Source organism: Apium graveolens, chromosome 11 (assembly GCF_009905375.1).
Source record: "Apium graveolens cultivar Ventura chromosome 11, ASM990537v1, whole genome shotgun sequence".
In the NCBI taxonomy this organism is placed as follows: Eukaryota; Viridiplantae; Streptophyta; class Magnoliopsida; order Apiales; family Apiaceae; genus Apium; species Apium graveolens.
In genome coordinates this window covers 53,634,712-53,660,041 of record NC_133657.1, presented here as the reverse complement: position 1 = coordinate 53,660,041, position 25,330 = coordinate 53,634,712, and the positions used below count along the sequence as shown (strand labels likewise).

At 35.3% G+C, this 25,330-nt stretch overlaps 1 protein-coding gene across 3 annotated transcripts; it reads right to left on the bottom strand.

Annotated features, from left to right (window-relative positions):
• Nucleotides 1-356: 356 nt before the first annotated feature.
• On the bottom strand, nt 357-24,553 carry LOC141696999 (5'-3' exoribonuclease 3-like). 3 transcript variants are annotated; one of them, XM_074501175.1, is made up of 24 exons: nt 24,087-24,552; nt 23,420-23,522; nt 23,256-23,332; nt 22,985-23,176; nt 22,552-22,671; nt 22,391-22,453; nt 21,952-22,095; nt 21,691-21,855; nt 21,057-21,134; nt 20,855-20,941; nt 20,366-20,611; nt 19,289-19,384; nt 18,074-18,169; nt 17,480-17,550; nt 17,189-17,317; nt 17,040-17,116; nt 16,914-16,954; nt 16,728-16,802; nt 16,487-16,644; nt 14,972-15,076; nt 14,809-14,884; nt 1,345-1,424; nt 865-1,228; nt 357-782 (listed from the first exon to the last, which is right to left on the bottom strand). In XM_074501175.1, the coding sequence occupies exons 1-24, from the start codon at nt 24,288-24,290 to the stop codon at nt 735-737; spliced, it is 2,895 nt and encodes a 964-aa protein (XP_074357276.1). In that variant the 5' UTR covers nt 24,291-24,552; the 3' UTR covers nt 357-734. The 3 variants fall into 3 exon arrangements, 2 of the variants coding, with proteins under 2 accessions (XP_074357276.1, XP_074357277.1); XM_074501176.1 differs by having other exon boundaries at nt 357-779; XR_012564565.1 differs by lacking the exon at nt 357-782 and adding an exon at nt 3,319-3,479 and having other exon boundaries at nt 1,200-1,228; nt 24,087-24,553.
• Nucleotides 24,554-25,330: the final 777 nt, after the last annotated feature.

Here is a 25,330-nt window from a genome sequence, read left to right as displayed (position 1 = left end):
AAATAAATAAATATATATATAAAACAAATATCCGAACTGATCCGAATATTGATCGGCCTATAAAAAAATCTGAATCGACCCGATTCAAATCTTAAAAAATAAATGAATATAATTATGAATTCAAATCGATTCAATCCAAATCGAATCCATTGACAACAAAAGTCATGCTCACTCTTAAAGCAACTGAAAAGTGAAAAGTACTCCTCGTAAAAGCTATATGTAATTTACAAAACAGTAATTTTCCTTTCAGTAAAGAGATGATGTTGATGTTTGCAAGCAATACCCACGGGGGCTAAAATCTTAATTTAACTGTAAATTCTTTAGTGACAAATACTGCCATAAATTACAGATGGACCTGAAAAATAAAATGATTAATTTATATTAATTACTAGTAATGGAACATAGAGAGTACATTTGTGTTCTATCCTGAATCCCACCCTCCTTGTTTTTATATCACATTTGTATTCTATTCAGCGGAAACTGCTAGAAGTGTGCTTCCTATTTGATCTCATCCCTCTCACGTTCATTTGAGTGGCCATGCCATGCCCCCCTCAACTTACCGTCGAGTGTTTCTGCTCTCATCTAACTTGAAACTTTTTAAGTAAACAGGATATAATAACTACGGGGTGAGAGATGGTACGAATTGTACAATAACAGAGTCTAAAATTTCAGTACAAACTAAAGAATTTTTTTATAATGTGTGCCTGTTGGACTTTTACTTGGGCCGACTTAAATCACTTCAACAACCCACAACTCTCCTTCCCCTTAATCATCTGCTCCTGCTGCATCAGAAAAATAGGAGACCTAAGCACGCCAATGGAGAGAAAAGTGAAGAGAGTAGAAAATGAGTAAATTATCTGTTACCTTTTTATATTTTCTCTGTTTCCGCTTCAATTGCTTGCGAGCTGTACATGGAGAGTTTTTTGTCCGAGGAGATGTAGCGACAACAATGTCGGTCAAGCTATTACCAGGAAGAGCTGGTTTACATGGTGGCACAACTCTGCGGAGTTCGTTAACGTGCCCATTACTCTGTTGCAAAGGAAATTCTAGTACAGCTGAAGCAGTAGAACAAGGAAGTAACTGTGCATTTTCATCTCCACAGCCATTTTTATCCTTCGTTAAATGTAAACTATTCATTACAAGTCTACGGGCAGCGTCAACAAGCTGCTGGCCAGAGATTGCTCCTTTAGGAAATTGCAAGAGTGAAGGTTGCATGACTACTAGTTTCCTGGATTAGTGACAGCACATTAATACAAATACTTGAATTGCTAATAATAAACATGGCCAAAAAGCAAGACCAAGATATTGCACAATCGAAGAACACAAAACAAATTCTCAAGTTACCTATCATTTTTCTGAGATCTATTTCCAGAATCTTCATGCCACAAAACAGGGTCCCTTTTTAAGTCCCCAACCGTGACAGTCTGCAAGAAGTAAAGGAAAGTTGGCTACCAATTAAGCATCTGTGACATAAACAAAACACACTCACACATCACGCATGCACTATATATACATGTCAATCAGTTAATTTAGGGTTGTCAAACGGATAATTCGGATACGGATATAGGCCCGGATCCGAATCCGTAAATTCATATCCGTATCCGTATCCGGAAATATTTAAAGAATAATATCTGAATCCGGATCCGGCGGATACTATCCGGATACGGATACAATCCGGATACGGATAATATCCGGATCCGAATCCGATTTTCAATCAGATTATTTATTTTATATTAAAAATTGAAAAAAAATGAAAAAATATATTAAAAATTAAAAATTCATTTTTTTTTTTTTTTTTTTTTTAATTTTTTCAAAAAATTATTATTTATTTTTTCAATATAATCGTTATCTTTAAATTGTTGAACTCAAATGATTTTTTTCTAAATATATCTATAAAATTTCATAAACATAATATATCTATATATATACACACAAACACACACACACATAAACACACTATAAATTTAATACAATATAGTTTAAAATACTTAAATATAAAATATATTTATTCGGATACGGATATTATCGGTTACGAATATGCCTATATCTGTATCCGTATCCACAATTGTCGGATTCGAATACGGATAATATCCGCTTTGTTTCGGATATGAATGCGGATTTTTCAGAAGAATATTGGATTTTTCGAATTTTTTTGATAGCCCTAAGTTAATTGTCTGAACAAATGGCAAAAAAAATAAAAGAACCTAGTAAATATTCAAAATGTAAACCATAAGAACTTGCATGTTAAACAAAAAAATCATAGTGCAAATATAGATATCATCAAAAAAACATATTCGGTATCCTTCCAACTCTAAATACTATCCAAGTGGTGGATAATTAGTACCTAAAGGCGAGCAATTAACCAGAGTTGACAGCAACCACTCTTTTAAAAGGCGGAAACAAAACTTGGCAACTTTGTTGAGAATCCGAAAATTTGGGCACTTTTTTGAAAGTCATTGTGAAGTACGGCCACAACTATGTTATTTACTTTAAATTAAATACTACACATACAAATGAGAGCTGATACCTAAAAATCCAAGGAAGAATTTTACTCAATAAATTTATAAACCAAGAATTTGCAAAATATGTCATCAAACTACTAGGAATAGTTCAATATTTAACTGCCAGATCTCGGTGGACAATCTTTTCCCTATCATAATAAAGAATTATTAGAGGGGTTGTGGGCTTGTGGTTCATCCATGACACATTGATGCATATACAGTCTAATTAGTACAATGATACATTGTAACAAAGCAGTACACAGTTGCAGGTGATCAAATACTTATTATGCACTAATGAAGAAACGATATCAAGACAACCTAACTTTCTCTTGCCATTTAAGGCTTTGCGCTGACAGAGGCTATTGCATTGTTTGCTCTAATGATGGCTTTTCTGATCTTATCTGTATTCGAAATTAAGAATAGAGTCTATATATTGTCAGGAACTAGGGTTTCTGACTTGGTGTTTTTGTGAGTTTTTGAATGTTTTTGGATTTTCTGAGTTTATAGAACTGAAATGATAACTGGAATAGAGAATTAAGCTAGGAAACAAGTGAGAATTAACAGATCAAATGAAGAAGAAACACAGAAGTGATAGAGAGATGCATATCTTGTAGAAGAAGTCAGAAATTCAGTTAGAGAGAGAGAGAGTTTAGAGAGAGAGTTTAGAGACAGAGAGAGAGTGGTGGAAATAGCTTTCGTTTTCATAATATGCATAACTGAATTACAAAGTCTCAACTAGTATTTATACTACAGAAAATATTCTCCAGCTAATAAGTAAAAGACTATAGTACCCTTAGTACAGCTATAATACTATTACCACAACTGGATTTTATATTTTCCTACTTGACATCCTTCCCTCCTGCATATACCACCATGTCCTCACGGTGTTCTTCAGAAACACTGGTAAGATCCATAGTAAGCTCTTCTTGATCATGCATCATTGTTAGAGCATCTGCCACAGTATTTTCTTTGCCCTTCCTGTAAAGTATAGTATAATTGTACCCCATGAGCTTACTGATCCACTTCTGCTGTAGTAGGTTACTTGTTTTCTGCTCAGTTAGGAAATTAAATGCCCAATGGAAAGTAAAGCAGTAGTAGTAAGAGTCAGGGTTCATTAAGTGTAGACTAGTCTTTTTAGCAATTTCTGTTGTGTCCTGCACTATAAATACCAGTTCTAACCTTTAGTTGTGGTTATGATTTGAATATATGGAAAATGGCATTTGTCACCAAATCTCTATCTCTTACTTTTTCTCTCTATAACTGAATTCTCTCTGTAAAACCGATCTTCTACAAGTTTCTCTCTCATTTCTCTCTGAAACTCTCTCTGATCTCTGCCTAATCTCTCTATTTCTGATCTATCTTAAGCTTAATCTAGCTGATTTCTTACTTTAAAAAACAGAAAATACCAAAACTAGTCCAAAATTAGGTCGGAGACATACAAGTTCCTGACAAATTGGTACCAGAGCTCAACTTTTTGATTAATCACTGCTTCACTAGTGTTGTGCTGATAGAAACGAGTGGTGCGATTGAAGAATCTCTGTAATCTCAGCTATAGTTTGGAAGTTATGCCTAAAACAATTCAGGTACTCTGTTTTTTAATTGTTCTATACAGATCTGTGATTGTTGATGCTGATGTGAAGATTCTGAAGTAAGTTTAGTTGTTAATTGCTCGTTTCCAGCAGTTAAAGTTGATTTACATTCCTTACCATAGAAAGTTACAAAAAAGTAGTAAATCTAGCTTGAATTCCGGTTAATTCAGTAGCTGGAGAGTAGTAACTCAGTAGATTGAGGAAGTATAACTCAGAAGATTGCTAGTTAAGTAAACTTGTATTGTTAGAGTAGCATTGACAGCTGTAAACAGAGAGACTAAGACTCACTTGTGTTACTAGTAGAGCCTATCAATTGTTTGATAAATTGTGTAAGTGAGTAAGGTGTTATGGAGGAAAATCAGGAGATTGTTGAGCTTTCTCCAGAGGTTGAACAACAACTTCTGAGTTATTAGGAAAAAGCTAACAAAAGATTGGGATATTCTCTATGGTACCCTTGTAAAACTGGCTTTTCCCTGCTGGTACCATCAATTTATTGACTTCTACCCATGATAATCTTCTACATTTGGTTTTCACTAGGGATATCCCCATCTTACGTAAAATGTTATAGAATTGATTTCAAGTCGGAGAACAAATCGTACATTTGAAATCTTTGCCAAAAAATACATAAATGAACCTTTAAATCATGTAAAACAGATGAGTGAAATCTATTTAAACTTCATAACAAAACTTCGACAATTAATATTTCACTAATATTGACTCCATTTTACATGCTTTAAGAATCTCTTTTATGTATTTTTTTAAAAAAAAATCAAATATACAATTTGTTTTCCGGTCCGAAATCAATTCTATTAGATTTTACTTAACACGAGGGTATCCTGTAAAGGGTTACCCCGGGTAGAAGTCAATAAATAGATGATACCAGCAGAAAAGCTAATTTTACAAGGGTACTATAAAGAATATCCCTTTCCCCGAAAGATTTCATGATTTGGAGAAAGCCACCTGCTCAGATGATGGAGGTATTGATTCAAAGAAAAGTTATTAGGAGACACAAGAAGCTAGGAAAATTGCTTGTTAAGAATAAAGACAAGAATGTCAAGGAAGCAACTCTTGAATCATTGCAACATCTCAAGCTTCATTTTCCTAGGTTTGAGGCATCTACAGGAGCAAGGGAATGGATACAAGATTGTGAGCAATATTTTGATGTGTATGGGGTGGGTGCAGCAAAGAAGATGGCAGTGGCTTGTTTGCACTTAGAGGGCACATCTAGAAGATGGTTTCAGACCTACACTGTTGAAAAAAACAGTATGGAGTGGAGTATATTTTGCAAGCAACTTATAGCCAAGTTTGAAGCGGGGGCATGAGTCCATATATGAAAGCTTCAAGCAGCTGCAACAAACTGCTACAGTAGAGGAATACTTTGATCAATTTGATAAATGCCAGAAGCAATTAAGAGAGAAAATGCCTGAACTAACAGAACAATACTTTACTAAATGCTTCATTGGAGGTTTGCAAGATAAAATCAGGGATACTGTGAAACTGATGGCTCCAGGCACCGTAAATCAAGCTTACAAGAAGGCTAAGCAGAGTGTTTACACTGGTGTATCTGCAAGGAAGGAGAAAAAAGGAAACAACATTTGTAATGAGGTGGAAACAGTTGTTGGACCAGCAAAGCCGAATATCAACTCAGGGAAGTAACACCCTGAAATCATCAGTTACTGCCCTTATTGCAAAGACATGGATGGAGAAAATCATCAATGCATTCACCCTTGCCGGTTTATGCTAAAAGAAGTAAAAGACCTTTTTGAGTTGAAGCAAGAAAGACAAGAGAAAAGACAATCTAGAGAGGCAACAATAAAGGAGCAGATGGAAGTGTCTGTGCCTGCCATTGAAGGTTTCCATAAAAATAAAACTGTTACTCTCACAGGAAGAAAAGGGAGACAACAATTCTCAATACTGATAGATGGAGGGAGCGCACACAGTTTCCTGGATGAAAATACAGCCTGTCAATTGAAATGTGAGTTGGTCCAGACACCTCCAATGAAGGTTCAAGTTGCTAATGGAAATCAACTGTTTAGCCAATATGAGTGTACTGACTTCTCTTGGAAGATAGGGGAACATGAATTCACATTTCATGTAAGGACTTTGCCTATGGGAGGTTATGATCTTGTGTTAGGAGTTGACTGGCTTGGATCTATGGGGATAGTTACCTTTAACTATAAAAAATTGACATTGCAATTTCATGAGAAAGGTAAGATAGTGAAATTGCAAGGAGATTGCCAGCCTTTGATACACAGTCTGTAGCAAATGACAGCCAAGGTCTTTGTCAGAAGTTGTCAAAGACATGGAAATGGATTTTTGTATATGCCAAATAAGGTTTGTCCTTCTGCTTATGAGTATTCTACCCAAGGTAAGTCTGAGTTGGGAACGGATGAAGCTGAGGGATTGCAGGAATTACTAGGAGAATAAGAGGATATATTTCAACCACCATCTTGATTCCCTCCACATAGACAAATTGAGCATAGCATTGACCTAAAGGAGGGATATCAATCTTTTTCCATTAGACCCTATAAGAACTCATATAATCAGAAGAATGAAATAGACACGTTGGTAGCAGAAATGTTGGAATCTGGAATAATTAGGCCTAGCTGCTCTCGATCTGCTTCTTCCATTTTGCTGGTTAAGAAGAAAGATGGATCCCGGAGATCTTTTATTGACTAAAGGAGGTTAAACTCTCTTACCATCAAGATGAGCTCTAAGATGAATTGAGCGGGGCTCAGTTTTTTTCAAAACTAGACCTGAGGTCAGGTTATCATCGAGTAAGGATGAACAAAAGAGATATTGAAGAGACTACTTTCAAAACTCACTTGGGGCACTATGAGTTTACAGTCATGCCTTTTGGGCACACTAATGCCCCAGCAACCTTTCAAAATCTGATAAATCGGGTTTTTGCTCCTAATTTGAGAAAATTTACTTTGGTATTCTTTGATGACATAATAGTGTGTTCTAAGAATGTTGTGGATCATATACATCACCTGCGAAAAGTGTTTGAAATCATGAGAAGCCAACAATTGTATGTTAAACAGTCCAAGTGTGACTTTATGAAAACTCAAATTGCTTACCTAAGACATGTTATTACTCCAGAAGGTGTGGCTGTAAACAAGAATAAGGTTGCTGACATGTTAGATTGGGATTTACCCCAAAATTTTAAGTCTTTGAGGGGATTTTTGGGTCTTAGTGGGTACTACATAAAATTTGTTAAAGATTATGGCACAATTGTCAAACCTTTAACTAATTTGTTGCAGAAAGATAACTTTCACTGGGATGGGAAGGCCACTGAAGCATTTCATGCACTCAAGGAAGCTATGGCTAGTACTCCTGTCCTAAAACTTCCAGATCATACACAAGACTTCATAATAGAAATTGATGCATCTAAATCTGGAATTGGGGCAAAACTGACTCAAGAGGGCAAGCAAAGCCTTAGGGCCAAGAGGTCAGGCAATGTCTACCTATGAAAAGGAGTTAATGGCAGTGGTCTCAGCTGTTAAGAAATGGGCTTCAATCTCATGGATCAGCACTTTGTTATCAAAACTGATCACTGGGCCTTGAAGTATTTGACTGAGCAGAAAGTTGGTAATCTGATGCAGTAGAAGTGGATTAGTAAGCTGTTTGGCTACCATTACACTATAGTTTACAAAAAAGGAGCTGATAACAGGGTGGCGGATGCTTTAAGCAGAAAATATGAAGATCAAGGCACTATGCAAACTCAAGATCCAAATTATATTACTCCTGAGGACATGGAGTCATTTAAGGGGGGGAGGAATGTCCGGAAAAGAACTATAGATGCCTTATAATTGCTGCAGTAGCTTAAGTAATGCAGTATTAGTAAGAGTCGGGGTTCATGAAGGGTAGACTAGTCTTTTTAGCAATTTTTGTTGTGTGTTGCACTATAAATACCAGTTGTTACTTTAATTTGTTATAATGATTTGAATATATGGAAAATGGCATTTGCCACCAAACCCTCTCTCTCTCTTAGTTTCTCTCTCTATAACTGAATTCTCTCTCTAAAACCTATCTTTTTCTACAAGTTTCTCTCTCATTTCTCTCTGAAACTCTTCTGATCTCTCTGGTCTCGGCCTAATCTCTCTATTTCTGATCTATCTTAGATTAATCTAGCTGATCTCTTACTTTACAAAACAGAAAATACCAAAAATAGTCCAAAATTAGGTCAGAAACATACAAGTTCCTGACAGGAGTCCACTTCTTTACGGCTGTCACTACAGCCATCAACTCTTTTTCATAAGTTGACATGGCTTGTCCTCTAACTCCGAGGGCCTTCCTTAAATAGGCCAGTGGCTTACCATCTTGAGTCAGCACTGCCCCCCAATCCTAGTATTAGAAGCATCAGACTCCACGGTAAAGACCTTTGTGAAGTTTGGTATCTCAATACAGGGGTGCTAGCCATAGCTTCCTTCAGCTCCTTTGGCTGTACAAAGGCCTGAGTAGCTTCTTCATTCCAATGAAAATTATCTTTTTGAAGCAGCATGATTTAGGGTTTAGCAATTGCGTTATAATCCTTCACAAACTTTTTATAATACCCACTTAATCCAAGAAACCCCCTTAAAACCTTAACAATTTTGGGCATGAGCCAAGCCAACATGTCCTTCACCTTACTTCCATCCACTGCCACCCCCTCAGAAATCACATGACCTAAGAATGCCACTTGATTTTGCACAAACTCGCACTTGGACATCGTAGCAAAAAGCTTTTGTTGTCTCATTATCTTGAACACCATCTCCAGATGATCTAAATGTTCCTTTTTTTCCTTGGAGTACACCAGTATGTCATCAAAGAAAACAAGAGTGAATTTCCTAAGATGAGGATCAAATACTTGATTCATTAAACTCTGAAATTTGGCAGGGGCATAAGGTCAAAAGGCATTACTGTGAACTCTGACCTATATGAGTTCTAAAGGCTGTTTTCTCTGTATCTTTAGCCCTCATTCTAACCTGATGATATCCAGCCCTCAAATCAAGCTTAGAAAACACCTTGGCTCCACTCAGCTCATCTAATAGTTCTTCAATTAGAGGTATAGGAAACTTGTTCTTTATAGTTAAGGATTTCAGTTTCCTATAGGTTATATAGAACCTCCAAGTCCCATCTTTTTTCTTTATCAAGAGGATAGGTGAAGCAAAAGGTGAGCTTCTAGGCCTGATAACTCCAGAATCCAACATCTCCACTAGAAGTTTTTCCACCTCATTTTTCTGGTCAAATGAATTCATGTAGGGCCTGATGGAGAAGGGTTGGGTACCCTCTTTGAGAACAATTGAGTGCTCAATATTCTTGTGAGGAGGTAATCCTAAATAGGGCTGGAACATGTCATCATACTCCTTCAGCAGTTATTGTAACCTTCTGGTTGCTTCCCCTTTTTCCTCCTTAATCTGGTTACACTCAGAACTTGAACTTGCATAGATGATGTACATAAGCCCATGCTCCTGCCTCTAATAATTTCTCACAAATTGCTTGGCAGTCATCTGCTGCAAACTTGGTTTACTAGATTTGTTGTCGCCTTGCAGAGTCACTGTTTTACCCCTTGTTCAAACTGAAGCAACAGATTCTTAAAATCAAATGTAAATCGTACTAAGGATCCTAGCCAATCCACCCCTAGCATCAAGTCATAGCTACCCATTGGTAGTGTTCTGATTAAGGTGTAAAAATCCATGATCTCCTTATCTTCCGAGCAAAATCAGAACACTCATGCCTACCAATCAGGTAGTTTCCATTAGTTACCATCACTTGCAAGTGAACAGTTTCAACAACCTCTCACTTCAATTTGAGTGCAGTCTTCTCATCGAGAAAGTTGTGTGCAATGTCCCCATCCACCAGAAAAGAAAAGTCCTTATTACAACTTCTTCCAGTTAAAGTGATGCTCTGGTTACTGTAAGCCCCTTCAATAACTTCCATGGAGGTTTGGGAGTCCTGCAGCTTTTTCTTTTATTGCGCCCAATCCTTCTACAGCACCCTCAACTACTTCTGTCAAACAAACTTGCTCATCCCCAATAAGTTTTTTCTTGCTCAAATTTGTCTGCTTACAACTTTGAGTCTGAGCATTACTTGATATCACCATCTTGTTGGTAACTTGTACCACAGAGTTTTCTGGAATCTCTGGAATTCTTGTGAGCATCTGAGAGACTTAACCCTTAATAAAGGTATTCACTCCTTGACTGACTGTCAACTTGCTTCCACTACTCTTCTTATTGTTCCAGGGTTTCCCTACCTAAACACAATATTTAGCTCTTTTAACAGCTTATTCAACACTGTTGGGACTCAACAGTTTAAATACCTGTTTAACCTCATCTTGCAGTCCACTCATGAAACACTCCACATAATAATCTTCAGTCAGCTATGGCATCCTCACCTTTACTTGCCCCGTACATTCCACCAACTTGTTACAATATGTCTCCACAGTGTCATCTTGTCTCAAATTTTTGAATTTCACAAACGCATTTTCTTTTATTCCAAACCTGGCTTTAAAGTGATTGCAGAAATCCGGCCAGATTAACTCAGACTTTCCTAAGGAAAAAACCTGATACGAACTCCTGGTTAATCCCTTCAAATGCATACCAGCAATCACTACTTTCTTCATGTCCTGGACTCCAAATATGTCAAAATAAAACTCACAGTCTTCAGTCCAATCTGCTACTCCCTTGCCTTCCTAAAATTTAGGAAAATTCAATTTGAGATGTTTGAGAGTCTCCTGTGGTATGACTCCTTCCCAGGCACCAACTCCAGTTTTCCTTTATCCAAAAGGATTCTCAAACTCATCATTTCTCCTTGACTGTGCATGTACCTTCTGTACTTCCAGAGACACCAATTCATCTATCATTTGTAACTTAGCACTAGTCCTTTCCTTAAAGCTCTGGATCTGTTGTTGCATCTGTTGCAACATCTCATCATATTGATCCACCTTCTCATTAGTTCCACATTAATTCTTTCAAACAATTACTCAAACACCTAACAAGCAATTATCTCAAAATACTTACTACTTCTTCACAACACAGATCCTTTCTCCAACTAACAACCACCAAAACCTCCAATAATCATGTAGATTTACAACTCCAGCCACATATCACACACAAAAACAGCAAGTATAACTAGCAGGCTATCACGCCTCACTTCACTGCACTAATACTACTATTTTTGTGATTTTCTTCAATAACAACTAATAACTACTTGAATGAAAATGAGTTCACACATCTTAAACATCTTAATTTCTAGCTATTAACAACAGAAATCCAACAGATCTACAGAGTTAAGCTAGAAACAGGACACCTAATCAGTTTCTGCAAAATTCCGGAACTTGCAGCTGAGATTACTGCAACAATAGGCTCGATCTGCTTGGAATAGAGAGTAGAACACAGTAGAAACAGTATAAGATCAAATTTGAAGCTCTGATACCAATTTGTCAGGAACTAGGGTTTCCGACTTTGTGTTTTTGCGAGAATGTTTTTGGATTTTCTGAGTTTATAAAACTGAAATGATAACTAGAATAGAGAATTAAGCTAAGAAACAAGTAAGAATTAACAGATCAAATGAAGAAGAAACACAGAAATGATAGAGAAGAATTAATAGACAGATGCATATCTTGTAGAAGAAGTCAAATTCAGATATAGAAAGAGAGAGTTTAGAGAGAGAGAGAATGGTGGAAATAGCTTTCCTTTATTTTCATAATATGCATAACTGAATTACAAAGTCTCAGCTAGTATTTATACTACAGTGAATATTCTCCAGCTATTAATTAAAAGACTATAGTACCCTTATTACAACTATAATACTATTACTACTACTTGGCTTTTATATTTGCCTACTTGACATATATCGAACATTGTAAGCTTATAGATTGATACAATTACATAGGGTCTGAGACTCACTTCCTTAAAAAGAGGTAGACGAGTTTCTGTGTCTATGAATCTCCCACCCATTCACATTCTCTTTATCGAATCCTGCGACTACTCCTCCTGCTTGCTCTTGGCCTAGGCTGTCTAGATCGAGGTGAGGATGTACCTTGACACTCCAAGGATTTTGAATTATCATCATTTAAATGATACCAGGTTCAATACATTCCACATGTTTGTTTATATCAAATTCTTTAGGATTATTTAAGTTTATAAATTAAACAATCATAAGCAATACCATAAAGGGATCTTCTCAATAGTACCATCTTAGTATTGACTTTTCATGGTGGTACCATCTCATATTTCTTACTTATGGTGCACCTAAACTTTTGAGTTGTTAGTCTTATACTCATACTGTTTTTCAAAGTATAAAACTCCTTAACGGTTAACAAATATATTAAAATAAAGATTTAGGATAAATACAATTCGATGTGCTTTGTCTCCGTAAGCAACAAACACTTTAGTATATTCATTTTTCAATCATCTAATCTTCCCCATCTATTCTCTAACCATTTTTTTCATTACTTATTTTCTGATCTTAATTTGCAATTATAATATTCTCAATGATCACTTGTACCATTTGGAGAAGCCAATACTATGGGAAATTGGTACCAATTGGAAAAGATAAAACCACAATAGTACCATTACGAATATCCTTGTAATGAATAACGTAATAACTGTTAAAGATATTTTTAAAGATATAGTTTAACTGAAACAAATCATGCCTACATTCAATTATTAGAAAAACATAAGGGAATATTCACCTAGTATAAAATTTTGGACTTTAGTTGATCTTCCCTATATTATAAGCTTATTGTTCAAGTTAATATTACAGTAATTAATAGGTAAAACTTACAAAGTACTCAAATAATTTATTTAATTTTTGTTATTTTATATATTAAATTAACAAAATCCTTCAGGTTAATTCAATTTCTTATAATTTTTGTAACCAATCATTGAGCATAACTTATCAATAACCGAATAAACTATAATTTACTAAATAATCTGAATTAGTAATACATTTGTACTAGTTAAAACCAAAAAAAGAAAATAGTAATACATTTGTAGCCCTAGCTCGTGTGAAAATCCATATAGGCCAACAAAACTTTGATCCAACCTTATAATTGTAATCATGTTACATATGATAATACATTTGCACTCACGTAACATGTTCTCAAGGAATAATTAGTTTTTATTTGTAACATCACATATCGATAAGAATTAGAGTGTTTGGGATCTTTACGGATACAAATCAACGACTAATGTGTACCAAATTACTAGCTCTTTTGTACTGACTTATGGTGGGTTGTTGAATCCGGTATGTATTCAGTTGTAGGCTTGGATATTATAAACGGTGTCAGGCCCTACACGGCTGGAGGTGCAGACTTGGTTCCGTATAAGTGTTTTTGGGCTCGACGAGGACGTCGACCCAATTCAAGGGGGTGTTTATAACATCCACATTGAGAAGAACAAGAGTATTTGGGATCTTTATAAATACAAGTCAACAACTAATGCGTTCGTAAAATTCACATCAATAATAACAAGAGTGTTTGGGATATTTATACATACAAGTCAACAACTAATGTGTACCAAATTTCTAGCTTTTTTAGACTTACATGTGGTGGGTTATCGGATCCGGTATGCATTCCGTTTTGGGTTTGGATATTATAATATTGTTTATGTTGCTATGTTCAATTCTCATACACCATACACCATAAAAAGTCTTCACTTTTCTAATTTCCTTGACCAAATATTGCATAGCTTTGGCATGTGCAATTCTAACATACACCATAAAACAAGAATTAATTTCCTAATTTTCCTGGCCATACTTTGCATACAGAATATATCATACTCGAAAGTTAAGTTTAATAGTTTGAGGGTAAGATGCACAAAGTCATTACCCCAATTTAGGGAGTCTCTTTCCATGAAGACCCCACTCAAGGGGAAAATCTTGAAAAGTTATGAAATTTGTAAAAAAATAAAGATACTTGTGCAAAAATAGCATATATTTCTAGTAAAATTGAATGTTTTTGAAACTGATAAGTCGCAAAATCATCATAATATGAAGAAAATGTGAATGGATGTGTGTAATAAGGCCAAGACACGACCTAAAGAGGTGCAAGAAAATAGTTGGAACATACCAACATCAAAAAAGTACTATCAGTCACAAGGCTTCAAGAAGGTTCCTTAGCCCTGTCAAACCCGAACCCCACCCATAAGCATAAGCACAGCATCTCTAGAACCCTACCCTAATCGATGGGACTTCCGAAAATATTGTTTAAGGATTTAATTAACTCTAATTGGCTAAAAATTCTGATTGTATCAGGAAAGTTAATTATTAGAAACATTATGAATTATGTTAATAGAGTTATAAAAAATTAAACCTCGTTTAATTTAAATATGGTAGGGATAATAGGAATTTACTAAGCTTCAAAGTCATAAATCTTTAACCTATCAATTGTAATCTATGAGTTGAATATTTAATAAGTTCTTGCTTTATATATGAGATCGGTTTAGTGTATTGACTCTTTCCTTAAAATATTTCCTACTTCAATTTGTATCCTACAAACTTGACCACATATTAGTGGCTCCTTTGATATTTATGCCTCGTGAAAAATGGTGTCCAACGGTCCCAATTAGATACTAGTACACAAAGGAATTTGTCAATTGTGGTTTATAGTATAGCCACACAAAAACATGAACTTTAAAACATAAATGCAGTAAATGCAGGGCTAAAGCATAAGAACTCGGAAAAGGCTCATTGGCAAACTAGGGCGAAAACAATGAAATGAATGATGAACATACCTTTTGCGGAAGCTTAACTCCAACAGGTGGATGTGTTATATGTTCATGCATGTCTGGAAGTCTGTATATAGAACATCTGGAAAGAGGATGTGTAGGCATATTTATATATGAGTTTGGATCTACTAAATCAACCAATCAAAGCATATTGCAAGTAAAGGCTTACATCACTTGATTATTCGTAATATCATCCATTCCTTCAACTGGAGATTTAAAAATGGGAGGGCAAGGAACTCCATCGTAAAGAGAGATAGAACCATTCATCCCACCACTGAAAGCCACACAAATAGAACAAAAGGGTTCTAAATATAGTTTGATAGTTCATTCTCATAAAACATTACAGGAAATAAGTAAGAACAAACTGAAATCACTAAAATGAGCAACGACAAGTTCTAGCCACATATAACAATTTAGTTAAGAGGTTACTACCAATCACTGTGCAAAATACCGATCAAACTTTAGTGTTCTTGATTAAAATTATAGAATTGGTGTATATAATGTATTGACTTGATAAATATGGGCAACACGCATATAGCGTACCGACACAAGGCACGTGGAGGAACAGTAGTGACAAGAACCAATTTAGTTTCATGCCAGCAAGGTCGATGATCAAGGCTATACACATTTTCACACACCGTGGATAGTTGAAAAGTAACGCACTAAGAATATGCACATGATGCCCAGAAGGTCTGTGCATTGGCCGCATTAACACTGTGTTCTGGAGTTCAGTTTTAGACAGAGGGAAATAAATGTATTATTTATTTTCTCATGTGTTCCCCAAAAATTTTGAGAAAAGAAAAGAAAAGATAGGAAGGTTGAATATGATTTAAATTATCTCAAAATTTTAATTCAAAAAAATGGGAAAATTGAGAGAGATAAGTTACAATAATAAAGATATCTACACTTCCATTCTTCTCCTTAAAAAAAATTAAGAACAAAACAATACACATTATTTTCCCTTTTCTCATCTCAAATCCAATTCATCAATTCTTTTCTTTTCTTCATTGAAAACTTTGAAACACAATGTAAGAAATAAAAAGGAGGTAGAAGTCCACAGAGGAGAATGGGGTAACTCCCAGAATTTTCTAAGTATTTGGCATATATCATTCAAAAAGGATAAAGTGCCTGAGGTCTATGTCGCACATCATATAGATTGTCAGAGGAGTATTGTGTTACAAAAAGACCTCTTCAAAACTACAGTGCAAACCTTACAGATGGCTACCCTGGTGATTTTGTTGAAGGCTGCCATAGTTGTGTGCAAAAAGGCCCGTTAAAACAAAGGGCGAAATAATATCTCGTGAATATTGTCACGCTGATTTTATACAAGTATGGGAATCTCAAGGAAACACTCATAAAGTCGGGGTTCATCACGTAAACAAGCCTAGGGTCTCCATTAATCTATCCCTCAGAGCATGTTTCCAATTGGGACATATTGGTTATGTTTGGTTTTAAATTTATAATAGTAAACACTGAAACTAATACCTAATTGCACTCACAATTAATACCTAGTGAACACTCACCCTGATTATATACAAGTATAGGGATCCTGATGGAAACACTCTTAAAGTTGCGGTTTATCACATAAACACGCCGTACATCTAAACCCCAGAGCATGTTCCAATTGGAACATATTGGGTACGTTTGTTTTTAATTTTATAAAAGTGGACACTGAAACTAATACCTAATTCCAGGATCAAGTTGCACTCTATATTGATTTCGCTCTTCCATGGTCAACTGCTTGCAATGACACTGAAGAGAAGAGACATATGGTGATAAAGGATGTGATAATCCAACAAAAAGCATGTCAGCCCTTGTACTGTTTCTTTTAACTTCTTCATCCTGCAATAGTACATGTTACTTGGTATAGCAAAATCGCCTTTAATCTAGAAGAAGTTTAGAAGAAGTGACCAATTTCATTATACCGTTAAAGTATGCTCAAGTTTTGCAACCTCTGCTAGCAGACGGGTTTCATCAATAAAACTTAATTTGGCAATACCCTACATGAGCAGGTAGAAAACCTGTTATAGTAGTTAACACAGGTGGAACGGCACCTTGTCATAAAAAGGGTGCACAAGACAAATCCAAGATGTAACTTCAAGGAAATGCACCTGCCAATCAAATCGCTTCCCATTCATATCCACCTCAAAATCTGATAGAAACCAACATAAACAATATCCAGGTTAAGAACTTCAGGACAAACAGAGCACGTCATCATCTTTTATACAGAAACCTACCAGTTGGATAAAAATCAATAATAGGAGAGTTTGGATCAGTCATTAATTTCCGATATTCCCGAGGAAGTGCATGGGCACTGCAAGTAAATTAGGTTACAATCTCACATCTGAAAACACGTTTGTAAAAAAAAAGGGAGATCAGGAATCACCTGGCAGCGGGAAGAACCCCCAACAGTTGATCAAAGGGTTTGAATGGAGTACCTAGTTCAAAGCTTATATTTAGCTCCTTCAAATCCCTCATATCAGAAGCAAATGGTGCATAATGATACGGATAGAACCTAAATAATGGAACTTGAGTTAATAAAAAACCAACGGCTGCACTCTTCGGTCACGCACTATTATCTCGACTGCCAAGGTCATAATGACAAAAAACGGCAAATCCACAAAGTAATATTGAATAGCATGACAAAAATGGGTTAGAAAGAATCACGACAACGTACCACTGCCACGAACAAACCCCTTTATAGTAATAATGCATAACCCAGCAAAGCCCTTCGGTATAACTCAATACCTAACAATGAGCATCAGACACTTGTCAAATCAACATGTTGCACATGTAACATTTTCATACATAAACAACAATCATGTAGTATTTGGCTAAAAAGCAGTCTTGCCATGTACCATATCAGTTGAATTCTTTTTTTTTGGCCTTTTGATGAGTTTGCAACATAGTAATTATTGCCATACGACCTTAATAAAAGGCCTTGAGCAGTTACGTGGGTTAAAAAGATTGATTCATTCCTAAGAATCTGTGGATGAAGTATTTGTCAGCGGGAAAATAACAAGCTAGTAAAGCTTGAGCTTACTTTTCAACCAAATACCACTCTGCAAATAGATCTAAAAGCTTAAAATCTTAAAATGCTCAATGTAAACTGGGAAAAGTTCACATGCTAGCTGATACGGCTCTTCAAAACCTAGTATTTCTTCTAATTGTCATTTCCTTGTGCAATATCATGAATCTCAGTCCATCCTATCTAAAAGTAAAAGCATTTTAAATGATTTGTTACATGTTCACTGAATGATAATTAACTCACGAGATTCTTTCTGATGGTTTCACGTTCCTTTCGAGTTTTTGCAGAAAACTTTTTTTCGTAGTACCTTTCTTTCCAACCTGCCTCTCCTAGTTTGACCTGCAACACGTAAACAAGTTAATATAAATTTCAAACCATAAGTATAATATGGAACCCTCTCATATATTAAATGTCCTGCAAAGTAAAACCTTCAAATTCAGAAAACCTAAATCCTCTGGCTACATTATTAAACCAAGTTTAAATGCATTCTATTTTAATTTCTTGAAATCTTGTGACAATTGCCAAAGACAAAATCAAAATCTTATTTTGTCGAGTGGGCACAAAACTATTATTTAAAATACAAGTCACCTGTGATAATTAAATAATTTTAAAATATCACATATAAAGATTATATATTATTTAGTAAATAAATTAGAATCCAACATAAGTAACTCGAAGTCAAAGAGAAAAGAAATTGTAATTCCAGGTCCAAAGCTGGGAGTCTTTAATAATTCACAAATATACAATTTGTATTTCAAACTTGAAAAAAATTAAATAACTTACTTAACAAAATACATTAATAAGAAAATACAGATAAACTTGTTTTGTGATTCTATGTTTTGACAGGCATAGTACAGATATATAAAATCAGCAAACTTTCTTTTAGAAAATAGAAATCTCAATAACCAAATAAAATACAAGTTAAAAAAAATAGAAAAGAAAAAGAAAAACTTGCATCAATATTCTAAGTAGTGAAAGAGAATGGCACATGAAGTAGAGGGAGTCAGGAAATCAAAGATATGAAAAAAATTGTATTAAGGAGTTCAGAACAGGGAAGATAGTTGCTGTTGTGGAGGCACCGAACATAAATTGTTCTTAATCTTACTTTTATTAAGTAGCCCTAAAGATATAGTGGTGTTCTCACTGCTATCAGTATGTCAGTCGATGACATCAAATAAATAAACTGATATCAGTTAGGTTTGCATGTGGTCAACAACTGTACAAGCATTTTGTTAAGCGGGTATGATGGTTCAGTCATTCAGTGAACATAAAAAGGTCAAACTGCACTAGTAATTAACACAACTTGCTTCCAAGTTCGCTGCTAGTTCCTAGTGTCACGACTCACAATGCCTTGTTTATTATTCACATGACATATATAAACAGATAGAAGGCGCACACACAGTCCCTATGCTAGTACATACATCTTAGTAAACCATCTAAAATGATCCTAGCTTATACCTTGTCCTCCTGGGGATTCTTACAGTTAAAAGCATCAGATCTTTCACGGAGAATGCTCTTCAACTTTATTTCCAATTCTTCTTTGTTGTCACATGCCTGAAAAGACAACTTTAGTTGGCAGAAATGCAAGATATACAAGGTAGCTACAACTTATTTTCGGTACTCGTGTCTTTTTATTCAAAGATACTGTTGCAGTTAAGAACGGAGGTTCAAAATAATTTAATCAGGGATTATCTATGATGCCATGAGCCGGCCCTATTTGGGGTGTGAAGCTATGGAATAAAAACAATAGATCTTTACAATATTCATAGTTGATTTCCTAGTCAAGGAGGTTCTTTAATTTGTAAAAGCAGAGACAGAGTCATGTATAAAGTAATACATATATATTGCGGATGTTAAATTCATAATTAGATTATGATACAACAAAAGGCATGGGTCATTGCATTTTTGGGCAGATTTATTCCGGTTATTTACCACATTCTCTTTTTCAAGATTTCCTCAAATTAACTTCAGAAGATAATGTACATACGATTCAGTATGATTTGCTTACTGAGGTCCAACAGGATGTGTGGGCTCTCTAAATTTCAAATTTAGCTAGCCATATAGTGTGGATTGTGGAAGACTCCAACCAGGTGACGTGCCCGTTTTTTGGGGGAAGACACATCTGGCTCATTAGGTTCAAAAAGGAAACATGACTCTGCTGGCTAGTATTTGGATTTTTTTCATTCATTCTTCAGTTTCCTTCTGTCTTTTTTTTAAAAAAATTTGCTTATATGTACTTTAACAATAGAAATAATCATAGAGAGTTATTTAGCCAGCAAGGTTGGAGTACAGCAAGAATTTGATTAGCTAATTTTTCCAGCAAATAATATACACATATCATTTTAAAAAGTCAAATAGCTAATTGGTGCTGGAGATGCTTTAAATAACCACACAAATAATTAGCAGTGTCCTTGCTGTTGTGAAATTCATAACAGAATGAAATTCTAGGCCAAGAATAAAAATTTTGAAGAATTAATAGAATGATTGATTTAGTGATGAGTACACTAAAGTCACTTAATTGAAATAAACACATACTTCTTTGACAAGATCACTCTCTCCTTCAACAGTAGCAATACCTACTGAAGACCCTGATGATAAACATGCAGCTTTTGTAGGGCGCTTATGTACTGGCATATCAGCGTATGGTGAAGCGCCTGAGATTAGGCAAGAACCATCAAACTTAGCAACTGCTACCATGTCAGATTTGAGTGGTGGTTCAGCATCATTTCCTCTTTCTGTATTAACATGAGCTATATCACGCTTGACTCTTTGAAATTGCCTCTGGAATAGTTATCAGAAAACAAGATAATTACATTAAAGATCTCAGTTTCATTTGTAGAAAACATAGAAGTGATAGCCCAAAACATTATATATTGAAAAATGCATTTTATTTATTTATATGTGTACTTGGATAATCAAGTTTATATTTCGGTTTATTGGCCTGTAGAATAAACTTTATGGGATGGTAACAAATATTGAATTAAGGCATCACGGTATAGTTCTGGTTATTAACACAAACAAAACCTGATGCAGCCGAGCTCGTTTTTCAAATATTTTGTCTTCGTATCCTCCGATAGTTTCAATAAAACGCCCAACCCTGCTAAGGTCCGGCTGACATAGGATATCAACAAAAAGATAAGAAGCCATTTCAGTTGATGAAAAGAATGAATTCAGTTCAAGACAATGTTAAGAAAACAATGAATTCAGTTCAAGACAGTATGCATACCTTACATCCATCGGTCAAATAACCCCCTAAAAACTTAAATTTCCTCTTGTATACGGCCAAGAGCAGATCGATTGCCCCCTAAATAGCAGAAATTGAAGAAATGACAAATAATATAAAAATATGAAATGAAAATCTAATTTCAATCAAGTGTAAAGTCAACTAAATGTTACTACATCCTTGAAAAATTGAAAAAAGAATGCACAATATGTAAGGACAACACAGCTAGGAACTGAGATGCTACCCTAAGGCCAGTTTTACATGCCTAGAAATGTAAGGTCAGTATAAAGATGGATGGAATATTAAGGTGGTGTATCTTGATGAGCAACATGTAAGAATAAGCTAAGAATCATTGATTCCTACCAAAATCCAAAAGTAATAAATCTACCCATATTTAAGCCCGAGGAGAAATTTATAAAATAAATGAGGCTTCATGACATATACGTTCATTTCATCACCAAAATGCATGTAAGCTTGTTTGTGTAGTAAAGACAACAAAGCAATTCATTAGTGAACATCTCTAGCTCTCTACCCTTGTTTATGTTTAACAATCAAACGAACAAAGTTCTCCAGAAATTCAGTCAAATATTCCAAAAGGCTTGTGATTCTAAAGTATATAATGTAACATTTCACATACCTCACGTATATCCAGTGTAGGCATATTCGGTAAAAAATCATTGCCAACAAAGAAACACATGAAGATGAAATCATCAATAATGCGCTCAAAATCAATCTTGATACGGCAATCAGGGATCCTAATCTCGTATTCCAAGTACTCCCGAAGAGTCCAGATGTTAAGAAACTGCAACAATTAAAAAGGTACATTCAGGAAATCATAATACAATACCACGAAATCACTCAAGATTTAGTATTACTGATTAGGGAGACAGAAACACACCTGGAAAGGCTTTTTAGGCACAAGATGACCTTTCTCATCAAATTCTCCTGCTTTTCTTTTTGCCTTACCTTCACATTCTGCTGCAAAATGACCCACTTGACCACAGAGAAAACATTTGTCCTTCTGTCCCGGATTGTCTAACACCTGACATAATTTATAGGGCAAAAATATGGGTTAGATATTGGATCAAAGGAGATGCAAATATCAAACACACATTGCAGAGTACAACGTAAATGTTTTTCCACGAATTACGATCAGACCCAATCTCTGAAAACAAAACTACTCCCTCCGTTCCAATTTACTTGCCCAGTTTGACTATTGCACGTCATTTAAGGTGCATTGACTGCATAGGACCGTTGATTATTTTGCAAATTATGCCAAAGTCACAAATGCATATTGATAACACTATTAAACGAGAAACAGAAACAAATGCACTCACTTCTCGGAGGATAGAAAAATGAACTTCATGGGTAGCCAAAGCCAACATGATAAGATCAGCATCCTGTTATTTGGTATCAGTATAATAATCAGTTACAATTGATATTAACAGTGTTCAATGGGATCATAAAAATCCTAAACAAGATAAATTATAAGACATACCAAACCATAAAGGCAGTGACGTGTATTTGGATTAAAACCAGGAAGATTTCGCTGAAGACGAATATAAGACATGATCTTGTGCTCCCCTTCACCGGTAACGTTTGCATCAGAAAGTATAATCTTCAATGAAATATATAGCTATTTTATTAAACAGCAAACACAAATATATCTATGCCAATACACAAGTGCCTCTATTTTGCACACTAATCAGTGTTTTCTATGAGCTACACATTCTATGACATTGCTATTATGAAAAAATCATAATAAATCCACATTTTGCAACTGTGTGAACATAATAATAATACTTGTGAACATATTAATAATACTAATATAGGATAATTAGGGATTTGTACAAGGGATTAACATGGTACAATTGCATAATGCAACTGGAAAAAAAAATCTTGCAGACTTATAGATTTATAAATTATAGAACCTTAATAGATTTCCATCCTGGATCATTGTTTAGCCTAAGGTGGACATAGTACTGCAAAGCAGTTGACAAAACAGCCATAAATTCAGTCCCCGGAGTGATTATATTAGAATCAAAAACTTGTGATTTCTGTTTCTGAGGAAGCATTCTGCCTTGCTTCTCAAATTCCTCGCGCAACCTCTCTTCTTCGGCTGCCTAAAGAAAAGAGTCAAAAGCATATCTAGGCAATAATTGGCATGGTACTGCATAAGTTATATACACAATATACACTCACCGCGTCTTCTGCATCTTTGGCTGCTCTAAAACGTCGAGATCGCTGCTGATTCATTTTAGCTCTTGGAGCAACACCATCTACAGCAAGTCACAAGTAATCACAGTAAAAACACAAAGACATATTAACCTTCCACGAACACAATGATATAATAAGTTTCCACCCACCAATAGCCAAGTATAGCAGATTCCGAGGTCGCACCATCGAGAAAAGCCTGTCAATGTATTCAAAAATGCGCTGAAACACTTCATTGAAGGTGCTCGGAGAAGGCTGGAAAGTAGGAAATGTATAGATTACCACCAGAAAGAAGGTGACTAAAATTACTAAATACACAAAAATTGTAACACAATGTATTCATAATATTGAACAAATGCACACGACAAGCAAGGGATTTAATGGGAATTCTATAAAAAAGTAAAGATTGAATTGATTCAGAAGCCCATGCAACTCCATGGACTATCAAACTTTACTGTGTAAGAAATTCGTTAACCTGCATTTATCTGATTATCATTAAACATCAAAAACAATACAGTAATGCCTCCTATAAAGACGTACAAACGAGAAAATGTAGTCAGCGTGCACATAAATAATCTTCAGATGAACACTATGGTAAATTAGTACTCTTTTATGATTTCCCCGTATAGACTAAAGGACGACGAAGGAACTATACTTTGACTACCATTTTCATGCTACATAGGCAGCAACTAAACCAACTCAGTTCATTACATGAATAAAAACTACCAGAATTACTAATTCCAATCACAAATCCCACACATAATAATCACCGACCGGCCATTGAAACAAATAAAGAGAGGAAAAGGGAGCGATTCTTACACCGTCTTCGGGGTGAAAACAAGGATGTATAATATTATTCATGTCGAGATACAAATTATCGTATTCGAGTCCGTTAGGATTAGGTTTGCTTGTATCAACCGGAAAATCAACACCGGAGATGTGAACTGGTTCTTCTTCAATTACATCCACAATCGTCATCGGATACTTGTTTGCTAACCATCGGTAAAACGCCGGAACTCCCATCGAAACACTTGGAGGAGGTCTGAAAAATATAAGTATAGAGTAGCTAGATATACGCACAGAAAAGCCTCCTGAGCAGGAAAGTACCGGTTTACTTGATTCACGTGATCTGCAGCCGCCGGGTTCCCTACGAAAAAATGTAAAAAGCTAAAACCCTAGTTCCGGCGGTGAGCATGTATAAACCCTAATTACAATTACGTTAAGCCAGGGGAGGGGAGCAAATTGATTTCTGAGTCCAAATTTGGATAACAAACTCGAAACAACTTTCTTTTTTTTAATTGGATACGATTTTATCGCCCTGGTTTTATAATTTTTTTACAAAAATATAATCATTCTTTATTAATATTTGCAAAAATGTGTTCCACAACTTTATAACTATTTTGCAATCACGTAACTTGAATTTTAAAAGTATTTACAAAATTATGTTCTGTAAATTTGTAATCATATTTATAACATAATTTACGATCTAAAATATAATATAAAATATAATCTGAAATACAATTTAAATCAGTTGTAAAATTCAAAATAATCATCATTTATTATCTATATAATAGCCCAATAGATACATGTCAAGCCTCCCTCCTGAGCAAATAAATTACCTACCTCCGAATTTGAACCTAACTCCTGCTCTTATAAAAAAAAATATTGTCATTCATAAGAATTGAACCAAGACCTCTTGAATGTAGACATAAACCATTTGAGCTACACAAGCATTCACTTTGTTATTAAAAAACATTAACCACATACATTAACACTATTGTATTTAGGGCTGTTCACGAACCGAACCGAGCCGAGTTTTGATCGAACAGAGCCGAGCTTTAATTTTTTTTCTGACGAACCGAGCCGAGCCGAGCTTTCTAATCGAACAAAAAATATGTTCGAGCTCGAGCTCGTTAACTAACGAGCCGAACACGAGCTTGTTCGCGAACATAAACGAGCCGAGCCGAGTCGAGTCGAGCCGAGCCGAGCCAAAAAAAATTCTGGTCAACCGATGTTTGACTGTGAAAATAACTTATCAAATAAATTTATTTTTTTTTGAAAAT